This window comes from Atta colombica, unplaced genomic scaffold (assembly GCF_001594045.1).
Source record: "Atta colombica isolate Treedump-2 unplaced genomic scaffold, Acol1.0 scaffold277, whole genome shotgun sequence".
NCBI lineage: Eukaryota > Metazoa > Arthropoda > Insecta > Hymenoptera > Formicidae > Atta > Atta colombica.
The window spans coordinates 914852-929276 of record NW_017259378.1 but is presented as its reverse complement, the minus strand read 5'-3'; the positions used below and the strand labels follow the sequence as shown (position 1 = coordinate 929276).

The following is a 14425-nucleotide window of genomic DNA, read 5'->3' as shown; positions in this document are numbered from 1 at the left end:
ATATATTATATTTTATATAACTAATATGATATATTGCGTTCCTATTAGACTGAGAGATGTTAAAAGAATTGTTAAAAATTCTATTGTGTATTTAAAGACATTATGATAATCTGTCATTAAATTGTTAAATGAACTTTATTGATTTCTTGATTGTGACTAGCTAGAAAAATAAGACTCTTCTTCTAGAGCGTTCTGTTCTAATTAAAAAGTTATTAAATCAGTTTAACTTTATCTTGATATTGATATTCTTTTGATTAAAGACATGTCAATCATAAAATACTTATACAGATATCTATGAGGATGTGCTATTAGTAATGTAACATACAGATTTTTTTTTGTGGAATAATGAAGTTTTCAATTGTAATTTGTTTCTATGTATATTCTGGACTTTGCCTGGAATTTTATTAAATATTTAAATAAGACAGTTCAAACTCCATCTTTATCTTACGGATAAAATTAAAGAAAATGACCAATTTTTTATAATATCCTGTATGGTTCTATTTGTTGACGAATTTAAAAAAGTAACTCGAAATAATATAGAAACAGATATTTTATTTTCTTCCTTCTACGAATTTTATTTATTTTGAACATTCCAGTTAAAACAGTGAAAATGAAACATTAAAAAGAATACGCAACATTCCGTAACGTTTTCGTCTGAGAAGCGAATCCGGAAAGATTTTTGATATTTTCCGAGCGGGAAGGACGTTTCTGTAGCGCGCGCGTAAAAGCACGTATGTGGCGAATCGATTGTGCAAACAAGAGCGCCCCCGTCTCTATCGTCCTCTCGTTAAATTTCTGTTTCACCGTTTCAATGCAAACGTTGCGAGATATAAAAGTTGTAAGCAGGCCATCAGGCCAATCCGAGAAGTTTTGCTCTGTTTGCTTAGCGCATCTAACTTATTAATAGCGTATAATCGCAAATAGATCTCTATTTATATATGTACAGTATTTTTGCTTATCGGCGATGTTTCATATCAAAATTCGTTATAAATGATTTTTCTTCTATTAAGATTTAAGTAAGCATTTTTTTTACAATTGTAGAAAACATATCTTCAGATCTTCAGATATCTTCGTAAAACATGGAATGTGAAAATATTACAGTAACTAATTTTATATTAAAATTCTGCTAAAGCAGAATACGCGCTTAACTTAAATATTTAAACTAAAATTCAAAATATTTCTCTTTATTTCTATACTTATGTGAATATGTCTTACATTTAAATATGTACCTCTGAAATCATACAATTAAGGTAACTGAAACGAATGCAATCTAACATTTTTTTTATCTTCAAATAATAAATCTAAAAATAATTTTTCTTAAAAAACATAACAGTTTTCGATATCTTTATTCTAAAAAAGACATACTTTATTATCTCGCACTAAATATATTCATATAATTCTAGCTTTATTTCTCTCATACTAAGAAAATTGTTACGAGCCGAGAATTCAATTATAGCCACATTTAGCATCAAAGTGCATGTAGAAGTGAACACTGGCTTTGGTCATTTTTAACGAGCCGTGCCGCGCAGAGCATTGGTCGAAGTCGATCGATGAGATAGCATTGGAAGACAGGCAGGTGGTGGATGAGTCGCCGCCGATCAAACGCCTCGAATTGGCAGCGATTTCTCGACCAGCGGCCGCAGCCAACCCTCTCTGTTAGCTAGCCGTCACTTCCGTCGAGTCAATTTTAATAATTCCACCCCCACAAGCCACCTTCATACTGCGATGACTCGCACGATTTTTCCTGCAGCTTTCAATTATCCAAGGACCCGCACTCCCATGAGTGAGCGAGTAAATGCTGTCTCGCGGAATATCGATCGTTTGGCGTTCTCTCTCTCTCCCCTTCGGGATGATCATCGCGTTAGACACCGGAAGTGGGCGGAGTAAGACATTACGAGTTGTAGTAATGAGAAGGTGCGTTATTGTCGTCCGCAATTACGACTGTTATATACGTCGTGAACGTCCTGAAAAAATGTTCGAGCCGTCCGTAAGCTAATTGAATGACTTCCCCAAATTATACACGAAAGTCTTCCTTACGAAGAATTTATCTTTAACAATATTGTCGAGATATTTCAATTACAATTATCGACATATTAACGATTGAAGATAAAGTTTTTGGGGAATTTCCTTAATTGTCACATTATTTAATTAGTTTCAAGTATATTTTCTTTTGGCAGGATTTTTGTTTATATACATGCATAAACTACACTTCAATATTTTTTTATTTTTTTAACAAAGCATTACATTATTCTGCGATACAAATAGTTGTATATGTGTGAATCCCTTAGAAAACTAATACATACTAAAAATTACTTCGGCACAAATGGTGCGCAGTAAAACCGGATGTATACGAAGAACGCCAGGTACTCGCTAATATATCCTTTTTGGTTGCGGAAAACCGGAGTTCTCAATCGGTCGGCTGAAAGAAAGGGAAGACCGTGAAAAGAGTATTGTTGTAAAGTAATAATCGATTTATGATGGCGCGGCGGTGCTTTTTTGCCGAGTTTCTTCTCTAAAATTTGAAGGATCCTAGATTATTCCAAAAGATACAACAAAATCGTGCGTGTGCAATTAAATATCTGTGACATAATGCAACGATATAATAAAAGCATAAGCGCCCATACATGTATGTCTAAAAGATGTCATGAAAATTCATTCAGAACGTCATAAAGATGTCTTTTAAGATATACGTATCTAAAAAAACTATCTGAAAGACATCATAAAGACATTTTCTAGACACGAAAGTGACATTGTGCGTGTTGTCTAGGCACTTCATTCTCAAGATGTATAGCAAAAACTTCAAGAACCGTTACAAAATTTATTTCTCAAAACCGAATACTTTTATTCATACATATTCTATTTTACAGCATTTATAAATCAAATTTATTAAGAACACAATAGATTTATAATGCGTTATTTAAATTCCAAATGAGTCACTAAAATAAAAAGTATGTAATTTATGATATTATATACTAATAAGTTTTTCTTGAGAAGAGAATCAAAAGGAAACAACAAAAATATTAAAAGAAAAATAAAAATAGGGTAATGGAAATCAGCAGGATAATCAATATGCAAAATTTTGTTTTAAATTAACGTTTTTCATAATTAATAACATTTTTAAAATAACATTTTCATAATTAATCATATTATTCGGAAAATATACAATATTTAAAAGCGTTCGCGTAGCCAACATATCAACTTATTTAAAAGTCATTTTCAATGGAAAGAAAATAATATCATGATAACATATTTATGCGCAAAAACATTAAAAAATTTTATTGTTATCGTTTTTCCTTAAATGAACGAATTCTTTAATTTGAATTGAGTAATAATTAATCTTTATTATGCTTTTAAACTCTAACAAAATTAAGTTTTATATTAAAAGTTCAACGTCAAAATTTAAAAAGAAAATAGGTTATATGTGAGAAAAAATTAGGGAAAGGAATTGCAACACGTTTTCATACTATTTATTTTTGTCCGTTTATTCTTAGACCGGATCTAAGTGACATCGACGCCATCGATATATTGGACCTTTTATTGTTTCAGTTCGATCTTCGTGGGAGGCTGCGCAGCGCGTAAAGATAAACATCCATACGCAAGAATAACATCTTCTAGATCCCTCTAATCACAACACTCAGAGGATACTCCGTACATAAGCGAGGAACATGGGTAAGAAAACACTTTTGATAGAGCCATCGGAAAAATGAGAGAGCGGCCTGGCAATTCATCAAGGAAGATCATTATTCGTGATAATAGAGAAAACTGAATCGCGCATATAACAAGCAAGGGTATGAATTGTTATCGATGAACAACTTAAAAAAATAAAAATAAAAAAAGGATACGCGGATTATTAAAAAATTAAATCGAATTTTTTTTAGTACTGTTCTAATTAAAACGAATTAGACAGTTTTTCGTGAAATTTTATAATTACAGTAAAACAATTAAATATTGTTAATAAGGAAGCATAATGTTTTAACAAAATGAACAATATTTCGAAAATATATTTTATGAAAAAAAGTAATATAACATTTTTTAATTAGCGCTAATAAAATCATTTAATTTTATCAATGTTATATTTAATAATCAAGATTCTCAAATAAACTAATTTTTTTCATTTTGAATAAATATGTAATTTTTATTCAGATTATTTTGATACATTCCACGCTGTTCTACAACGTTTCGCAATATAATTGAAAATAGAATAACTTGAGCTACGCTCGATTCTAATGGCACTTCGAGTTCGCTAAAGAAGATAATGTTACATCGTATACGCGTTACATAGTATTGTTTTAGATATATTAATAATTATTAATCTTGTTCAAGAAATGCTTTTTCTTCTTTTTCACGAGCTTTTTTATGCGAATAAATAGATAATACGATAGAGATTTAAAATTTTAAAAAATTCTAAAAGTTATTAATAAATTTAGCCTGTAAATGATAATGTAAATGATGATGATGTTCACGATTTGAAAAAGAATTGAAAAGAATTGAAAGGAATTTATGCTGCAAATTATCAAATTCTTTAATATCAAAAATTAACTTGAAAGTTTTAGAATTTTATTTATTCCTTCCTTTTTTCTCTTAAAAAATATTGATTAATTTATTTATTAAAATTAAAATAGATCAATATTTTTGTCTCACATTAAAGAGGCATTAGATTCTATTATTATATTTAGAATAAAAGGAAAAATTAAAAGCAATTTCAATATATTTCAATGTTATCCTCGGTTACTTTTAGATTATTTTCTTTTCAAAGATAAAGAATATAATATAACGGTATAAATTCCTATCAATTTTTCCTTAATCCAACTATTTTTAAAAGAACGCATAATATCTCAACAAACTGTACCAACGGCGAGATATATAAAATGGATATTACATTTTACATGGAGGCACATGTGAGACTTGCGATATGATCTGATATTTACCGAACAAGTTTGTATAGATTTACTTTATCGCAGCAATAATTTATTATCTTGAGTTTGGAGCAAATTTAGTACAAATAATTCCTATTGATCTGTGTGAAGTAAAACGGAATAACAAGTGCTCATTATGGAGCTCATTATGGATAATAACGGTATATTTTAATACAGTCCAAACCTCTGTTATGACGTACCTATATCGATTAGCTCATGCGAAGAAGTATTGCGAAATTTATTTGATTGACTTCTACAAAAAGTTATACAAAATATGACACGATATCTGCTTACGATATGCGTATAGAGTGTTATCACTCGTAAAACTATGTCTACGTATTTATTGCCAGTTGGGAGATATATCGGTAGGAATATCTGCTATAAAAACCGCAGAATATCCATAAAAATATCTATATGTAAACAGTACTGGCGAAGACATGATGTATGTGGATAAATAAACTTGCATGTACAAACTGTGATAGTCTAAGTGTGATTCAAAGGCAGAAAATTGCAAAACAGAATCTTCTAAATCAGAGTGAAAATTGGGAACTCTCTTAATATCTTAGCAGCCAAGATTTTAATTCATGCATTTCTATATCATGTAATTGTATTTTTTTTTTAAGATATTTTTTTGGCAAAATTGTACGATAATGAGGTAACTGTGCCAATTAATTCATTAGTCCATTTAACGTAATACTTTATCTCTCGCACGAGACAGTTAATGATAATAAAAAAAATTTGTAAGTACCTTTAAAAATTTTCTTAAAATATACGCGGAATCTACTTATAATTTATAATAAATATACGAAGAAGACAACTAAGAAGAATTAACATATAGCTGCTATAAAATACAAAGTAGGTCTATAAGATATGGAATATATATATGTATCAACGAAATATTTGAATTTATGTGCTTAAAAATTAAATATCGAGCTATTTTTTCAAGGAAATGATCAGAATGATATATTAATACATAAAAGAATGGATAGATGTGAAAATAAAAACACATTGAAAGGAATATTTTCAATGTGTACAATCTATTAATATTAAAATCTGTATATACCTGCGTTGAGCTTTAATTAAAATGCATAAAAAGGAATGCTTTTCGTGTTATGTCCCAAAAGCATATTTTTACGCAACAATGATTGTCGAGCAAGCTTATCTATACTAATGAGCAGTGGATAAGATAAGATGCATTGGTGGTAAGATAACAGATGAAGAATGAGAAATTAGTATTAACCCTTCGCGGTCCCAATTATTTCTTGAAAATGAATAAGATTGAACAATTTCATCCTCAGTTTAATTTAACATAGTTTAATGTGTACTTCTTAACTTATATTACTTAAAGGAATTTATGGATGTTAAAAAAATATAGTTTGCAAATCGTGCATTCGAACATTTGGAAAACTGTTTTCGGAAATCGCCGTAAAGCATATGTCAAACTAAAATACTGTGGAATTATCGACCATGGAATTACAAAGGGTTAAACTAAAAAAAAAGCAACTAATAAAAAAAAGAAAAATTGAAGAAAGGAAAAGACAGTGTAATAAAAAAAAAACAGTGTTGCAATGATTGAAAATATAACATTTGTTATGTATCAAGCAAATTTGAGAGTCAGCATATGTGCAGTTATGCAAAATATTGTAAAAAAAAACAATAATATTTTTGAAGTCATACATTTTCAAAAATTTGATCACGCATTTGAATCATTCTAGCCATATCAAAATGCAAAGCAAATATCATCTATCTTTTAACCTGCAATCGCATTCCAGTCGGTTTCAATATTGTTAATAATGTAGAAATATTTCACACAAACAATATGTCTAACAAAATTACGCGCTTAATTAGAACAGCGCTTAATAGTAATAAATAATTATTTCGAAAATACATACGAATTAATGAACAAGTCATAATAACAGTCGATAATTTATTAATGATTGATCTCGTTCTCTAACGAAGATGCGTAATGATCATTGGTGAGTAACAGATAAACAATTTCAAATGAAGACTATGACGTATAAAGTTTTAAGCGATGACAATATCTTTGCCAATATGCTCTAATAGGTAAATAACGCGCGAGAATAGTTATAGAAAAGCAATGTATAATTAACATATTACGATGAAAGCGATTATACGCTGTTCTTGCCAAATCACACATATTAATGACTTTGAAAGAGTTCTAGATTAAATACATATTGTAAAATCGAAACGTGGTGATTTTATAAAAGGCGGATTCACATATTTGTCTTTATAAAATCACTGCGATGACTTTACAAAAGAAATATTTTGAAAATCGCTTATGTTTTGAAATATTTTGCTTATGTTCAACCAGTTTATCAGCTAGCGATTCTGCATATATAATCGCTGTAGAAATTTCGTGAAGTCATATTTTTAAGTTATACATATTCGTAATACGTATTCATCGTATCTATAAGGCAACAATCACGCAACAACCGACACATGCATATACTCAAAGATCGGTTACCGGTCCGGATAAATTTACGCTATCTATCACGAGTGTAATTTTGGAATCGCTCGCGACTGATAAGTTCTTTTCACTTTTGGATGTATCCAGCTTTTCATCATCATTATCGTTGTCGTTGCCACCTTCCGCTTCGTCTTCAGACGATGACGATGATAACGGCACCTGATTTATTGGTTCCTTAGCCTGGTCTTCAGGAACGGGACACACGCCGGAAGCCAGGACGTCGCAAATCCTGTTTATCGTTTCCGTGGCCATGGCACCATTCACCTTTTTATGTAGTATCTTCACCAGCTTCTCCAGTCTGACAAATTACGTTTCGTGTCACGTTACATTCATTCGTGCCGGCTTGGGAACGTGCCGTTTTTCCACCGCTAATGCATCCAAACATTTGCTAATACATCCAAAGACTTGCCCAACAAATTCTTTAGCAGAAAGTAAAGCGAAAGTTTCAGCGGAAAGCCATGCTGCCGACTAGAAAACAGAAGAAAATGGTGCGATTCGATGCTTGCTGTTAAGACGTGCACTGGGAGATCTTTCCAAGAGAGAAAAAAATCAACAGATCTTTGAAGAGCAGAAGAGTCATGCAAGCAAGATATACATTCATGCTATAGTTCGTATGAAAAAATAATTTTGGAAAGAAAAATGTATAACAATTAATGAAAATTAAATCTCATCATTATAACATTGTATTTAATGTACAAAATAAAATATAACATTGTGTTTAATGTACAAAATAAAATATAACAATATTTTATTAAATCGAATCTAAAAAAATATAAACAAAAGAGAAACATACTTTTCAACAAAAACATATTCGAATTAAAGATTTATAATATTATAAAATTATAGAAAGCTATAGTTGTATAAATATAAACTTCTATATTTATTTTAAATTATAGAAATTATAGTTATATAAATACAAATCAATAGAAAGTTTTAAAATTTCTAAATCATGCAGAAAATATGGCAAACAGCAATTAAATTTTTTATGACGTTTAAGAGAATAGGAATATGCAATATGACTAATAAACACATACAGGAACAATAACAGGTGTATAAAAAATATATATGTAACATATAGTATATGTAGAAAAGATATAATACAGATAAAAGCATGCTAATAAAGCTGATGATGATATGCTACTAAATAACATTTAATTAACATATATATTGTATCATAAAAATATAAAAATTTATGAAAAAATGTATTTATTGTACATATTTGGGCTTTTTACATACATCTGATATATATTTATGGTTATCTTTACAGATAGAGAAGCAGGCTATATTCTGTAACTGTTTTACACGTGTCGTTGCGCAGATATTTTATATAATGAAAAAGCTGCGCAATGACAACTGTCAGTAAGCGTGTAAAATAGTTACAGAATCGCACCCTAAGTATTCATAACGAATTAACAGGATAAAATTGCTAAGCATGTGTAAAGCAAATAATGACAATGTATTAAAGTGTTTGCATACTTAAATAGCAACGGAGTATAATTGCTACGTCGATCTATGCAAAACCCTTTGGTCATTAATCCTAATCAATCACTATCCTTTACCTTCTTTTCCATGAAAAGGACAGTTCCTTATACTGGTACAAAATATTTCGCTTTATATATGTAAAAAAAAATGAAAAATATAATTATACGATCATAATAAACTGAAAATTCCTATTTCTGGTTAGCAGAAAGTCGTCTTTCTCCAATTTCCTTTTAAGATGCAACGCTACGGAAACAGTGCTGCGAAATGTCGCAAATGTGGTGCAGATGAATTACGTTATTCCAGTATCTACATTAGCTTTCTCTTTCTCTCTCTAATTCTCTCTCTAATTCTGTTTATTATTTTACAGTTTAAATCATATTTAAATCATATTAGTACTACTATACTATTGTTAGTAAGTTAGAATCACTGTGTATGTAAAAGGAGAGTTCGGTAACAAAGTCAGAAACAAAATTTATGAAATAAAAAAAAAGTAAATTTTTTTTCTCTAAAAATAATTTATACCAATAATTTCAGCATACGATTTATGTTAAAAAATTCGAATCTCTTTCGGATACTGGGAATGACGTAATTTCCCCGAAGTGCCGGAGGCATGAGTACGACGTGTATGAAAAAGCATGCATGATGAGTGTGAGTGAATAATAGACCTACGTGCTATTCGATACATAGTAGTAGCCTCTAGTAAAAAGCCCCTTGAAGCCCCCTTTCGCGAATATTGGCGACGAGTAGCATGGTGTATGACTTTCTTTTTGTCTTTTGCTCGGGGCCCCGCGCGTACGCGCGTAATTTAGATATAGGCGGTAGTGTAGGTGGCACGTGAAGGTGCTGTTTGGGTTCTGGAAATCAGGGTTCTTGTCGAACAGAGATCTTTCGGAACGATGGAGCTACCGCCGATCACAACGACATCCGGTATATCGGTGATGGTTCGACTTGTGCGACCATCATTAGAAAAACAATCTTCGTTCTCGTCCGCGGTATTGCAATTGCTCTCGAAAGAACATAATGGACCGGTCGGAAGCATAGTGTCCTGGCATGGATCTTTATCGCTTTCACTGAATAACTTTCTTAAATTTCCCTTTTTTCGTCGCGGTTTCTTAAAGCTGCCTCGCTGATTGTGAAACCTGCACCATTTCTGCCAACAATTGTGATTATCCGAATAATTGATCAATTTCTCTACTTCGCACGTAATGTCGCTCATTTTTTCCGGCAGATATTTTTGTTTCTCAAAGACTTTAAATGATACAAAATCTTGTGCTTCATCTTTTTCCATTGATGGCATTTCCTTTGCTTCACATATTTCGAATAGCTGATCGACAGGTTTCTCAGAGGTATCAGTTAATAAATGCTTCATTTTTTTTTCATCTTCAGCCGTCATCAACGGCTTTACTTTACCATCATTTCTTGTAGTGTCGACGTCATGCGCTTCGTTCTGATCAAAGTTGCCCAATACTGACGTGCCCAGAAATTCACAAATATGTTCTAATGATTTCATAGTTTTCCATACTTCAACCATATTATTGTTTGTGCATGTTTCGACGGATTTACAGGACAAAGACATTTCTGACCACGTACTTTCCTTCGTCGGAGACGTATCCTCACAGGATACAGGTTCGGAATCGGTCGTAGAATTTTGACATTGATTCGCCATCTCGGAGACGAGTGGAGGAGTCGCCACCTCCGCAGAACGGGGATGTAGAACGGAAGAAATGGAGAATGTGTGCGATGCAAGTGGGATGGCGGGGAATAGGAAGCGAGTATCGGTAAGAGCGGTACGCACGGGGGTGCTGGTTATACAGGGCGTATCGAAAGTTACAGGCGTGACAGATCTGGATACCGCAAAGTTTACGCACTTTGCTGCGTGGTTCTCGGCCAGGGTCCTGGATGCCCGCGCCTCCTGGAGCTCCCGTCGCAGCGCCAGATTCTCCTCCTCGAAGACTGCGATCTCGCGACCTTCATTGCTAGTGCGAATAGAATTGATTTTTCTTTCCATTTTTTTTTTGTCAGAAGCGAGCATTGACGTTGATTGCGGGGAACAGCGAACTGATTTAATTGAAGTGTGGGTATCGTAAATTAATTTTGAGGATCGCATTCGTCGAGAAATAAAGCGAAAAATAGTTGAATTGACATAGTTAAAATAGAACGAGAGAAAATCGTTGTAAATAATAACATAAAATATCTTGATAGGTCATCCAGAAGTCCTGATTCAAATATTTCATCATTGACGGCTTCGCTTGTCTTCTATTTTACACATGACTTTATCATAGAAAGGATTAGATTATTCTGAAGCTATTGTCGGATTCCAATAGACGTCGTAGAGTTTGATCTTAAGCAACGCTTAATAATCATAAACGAAATAATAGATGACATCAAAATGTATTATACGCGATTTATTGGATATATTAATTATTTACTAATTTTGTCATAAATAAATGTATGAGAAAAATTACGCTTGTGCTTCTAGGCGTGGGAATTATAAACAGAAAATAAAACTAATAATTGAAACAACTGTGATAAACCATGGTCGATTACATAGAAATAATATATAATTGGAATCAGTTTTCCGACAAACTTTATCAGATACACTGGAACACTCTATCATATTTTACCGCGCCTTTTAAATTATACACTGTCTGACAATGTTGAATACAAAACAAATACTGGAACCTAAAGCAAGCTTTTAAATATTTACAAATGCTAAAAAGCTTACTTACGTCGCGCTCAGTTTCAGTGCCACCACTTCCTCTTCCAGTTTTGCGACACGTTGATCACTTTCCTCTTTTTCTTTTAAAATCTTCGCCAATTGATTCTGCAACAAATAAAATATAAAAACGTTAATAGCCAAGTAGATAAAAGCTAATAGATAATGAAAAAAAAACTATAAAAAAAAGAAACTGTTGTCATTAAAGCAATCAAAATTTTTTAAACGAGAAAAAATTTTTAAAAATTACATGATATTATTCATATTTATAGATCGATTAAAATATCATATCATTCAATAACTTCTCGTATATTTTAGAGAAATTTTTGAACAAGGCGAATAAAATCTTATTATAAGTCCATTCTTTTTTTTTAATTATGATACATATTTTTTTTTTATTACAACTTTACTACTTAAAGCAATTTTTTATGTTATTATGAAAAATAAAACACATGTACTTATTTTGTATTATAAAATGTATGTGAATTTGAAGATGCAATAGATGGAACTAATATTCTCGATAGAATTATTCCAACATTTTCTAAACTATTCTTGTAAACTGCTCTTCTTTTTACATTAGCGTAAACTGTGAATGTAATTGAATTTTTTTCTTATCTATTTTAACCACTTTATCTCGATGTTTAAAGGTAAACGCAACACGCTGGAAAATGTGTATAAAAAAAGAGAAAGAAAGGAGCTAGCAACCTTGATCAGCTCTCACGTGCAGCAAAATTTACATGGACGTGGAGAGAGATGGAGGGTCCCGGAGGTTCAATTACGAGATTGCCAATATGCAAGCGACATGGCGGTGGCGGCCATCGCTTTGGCTGATGAGGCTAATGGATGGTTGAAACCTGAGAAGAACGGCAAAGAGGAAAAAGAGGCCAAGGGAGAGGCCCCTGACAGCCACTAAGTGCGCTCCGTCCTTCTCCACCCTTCCCCAATTCCCCCTTCCTTTCTCGTCCTTTCGGTCCCAGCCCTGTTCTCTCTCGCCTCTGCAACACTCTGCCCACTGCGGATGCCCTTATGTGAAACCTAATCACTTTTAGCGCGCGTCACGGATATTTCGTATTATGTCTACATTGCGTTCTCCGATATCGGCTGACTTTATCAGCCGTCTCTCTACAATTCAACCTTTCCCTCATCTCCCTTCATCTTCTTCGTTCATAGAATCAAGTCGCGCGTGCAGCAAACCCTAATCGGCTGATACGTTTCTCAAGGATAGATCATGGAGCCAATTTTTGAAAAAACGTTAAAATAATCTTGCGATAATCTCTTTAATTTTAAACATTTAAATAATTTTTTTTCGATTCAATGATTGTATACATTTAAGTATCGTTTTTTTTGTATTGACTTTTATACTTTGCCGCTAGTAATGACATGTAATAGAAAAATATACTTTATAATGCGTGATTACAAACGTGGATAGTGCAGTTACAATGGAAAAATATAATTTGTAAATAATGCAACATTTTTCCTTTTATGTTGTTAAATCGATACGCATATACGTAATAACGACACATTTGCGTGTTTGTACTAATGTATGAAATACTCTAATGCCACAATTACGTATCATCAAAATAACACATGCACGAAAGAAAATTGATTTTTCTATATAATTCATAATATGTGACCACGGTCATTTACGTTTTTCTGTCATTAAAATTATTTAATTTAATAATAAAATATAACTTAAAATAAAATAAAAATAGTATAACGTATTTTGTAATAAAAAAGAATTATACATTTATTATGACTAATTATACATTTATTATTATGTCTATTGTGCAGTTTTATAGCAACAAATATCATCATTGAAAAAATATATGAAAAAATTAAATGATATATTAATTATATATCAATTATAAAAACAACAATGTAAAATTAATTTAAATAATAAACTTAGTCTATTAAGAACCAAATCTATCAAGAACAGATTCTGCAAAAGTCTGTCAGCAGAAACAAATTTTGTCAGCAGAAAAGCTATAGATTTGATTTTGCGTATAAGTTTAATGTTGTTAGTAGAATGATGGTAACAATTCAAGACATAGTTTGATGTAGATTAACCGCAGAAATAAACATAATCTGCATTCGATAGATTCTACTCAATTTCTGGTGTTAATCTACTATTAGAGATTATGTCAGTAGATTTTATCGGCAAAAATACGAAATTAATACGAATACAGTTGAGTTTAATTTGCTAGCAATTTCTGATCGCATTTACTGCCAATTCATTGGCAGCGAATCACGCGACAGATCACTTACTAAGAAAATCATTAACGGAAATAAGAAATAGAAATACACAAAAGAGCGGAAATAGAATTAATTGTACAGATTTTGCATATATATGATAATCGAGAGAGAAAAAGAGAAAGTTGAAAAAAGACTAATAGGTACTACGATCACCTGGCTGTCCTAATCAAATAAAACGTAAGAATGTCTGCACAAACATTACGTCCATGACCCGGAAGAGCGAATGTCGAAAATATTGAAGAGAGCTCATATTACCATATTTCAATCCCAACAACCGCATAACGACACAAGAAAAAAAGGATTCATTTCTTTTGTTTTTTATTCCCATATTTTCATATACTTATAGCGCACACATACTTTCTTTAATTTTAGTTTTTCAAAGATTTTTTTTTTGTTTACTAATTTGTGCTATGTCAAAGATTTTTAATGTACTACATATAAAAAATTCAGGCAAATAACATAAGATTTGCTCAAGAAAAATTAAAAATATTTTGTATTTTGTATAAAAATAATCTCAAAATTTTTTTTGTACTTAAATTATTTTATATATTATTTTACTATCTTATTTAT

The 14425-nt window shown here is 31.5% G+C and overlaps 1 protein-coding gene across 2 annotated transcripts in view; it reads right to left on the bottom strand.

Annotated features, from left to right (window-relative positions):
• Positions 1-7650: 7650 nt before the first annotated feature.
• Positions 7651-14425, bottom strand: part of LOC108689855 — an 8592-nt gene continuing 1817 nt past the window's right edge. Inside the window, exons 5-7 of one of the 2 annotated variants that reach the window (XR_001931850.1) lie at positions 11616-11710; positions 9556-10862; positions 7651-7702 (exon numbers count right to left, since the gene is read on the bottom strand). Coding sequence is in view for 1 of the 2 variants with exons in the window: in XM_018196812.1 (XP_018052301.1) it covers positions 9692-10862; positions 11616-11710 (1266 nt within the window). In the remaining variant the exon portion in view is untranslated. Of the gene's footprint in view, positions 7703-9458; positions 10863-11615; positions 11711-14425 lie in introns of those variants that run through there. The other variant, XM_018196812.1, reaches the window with a different exon arrangement.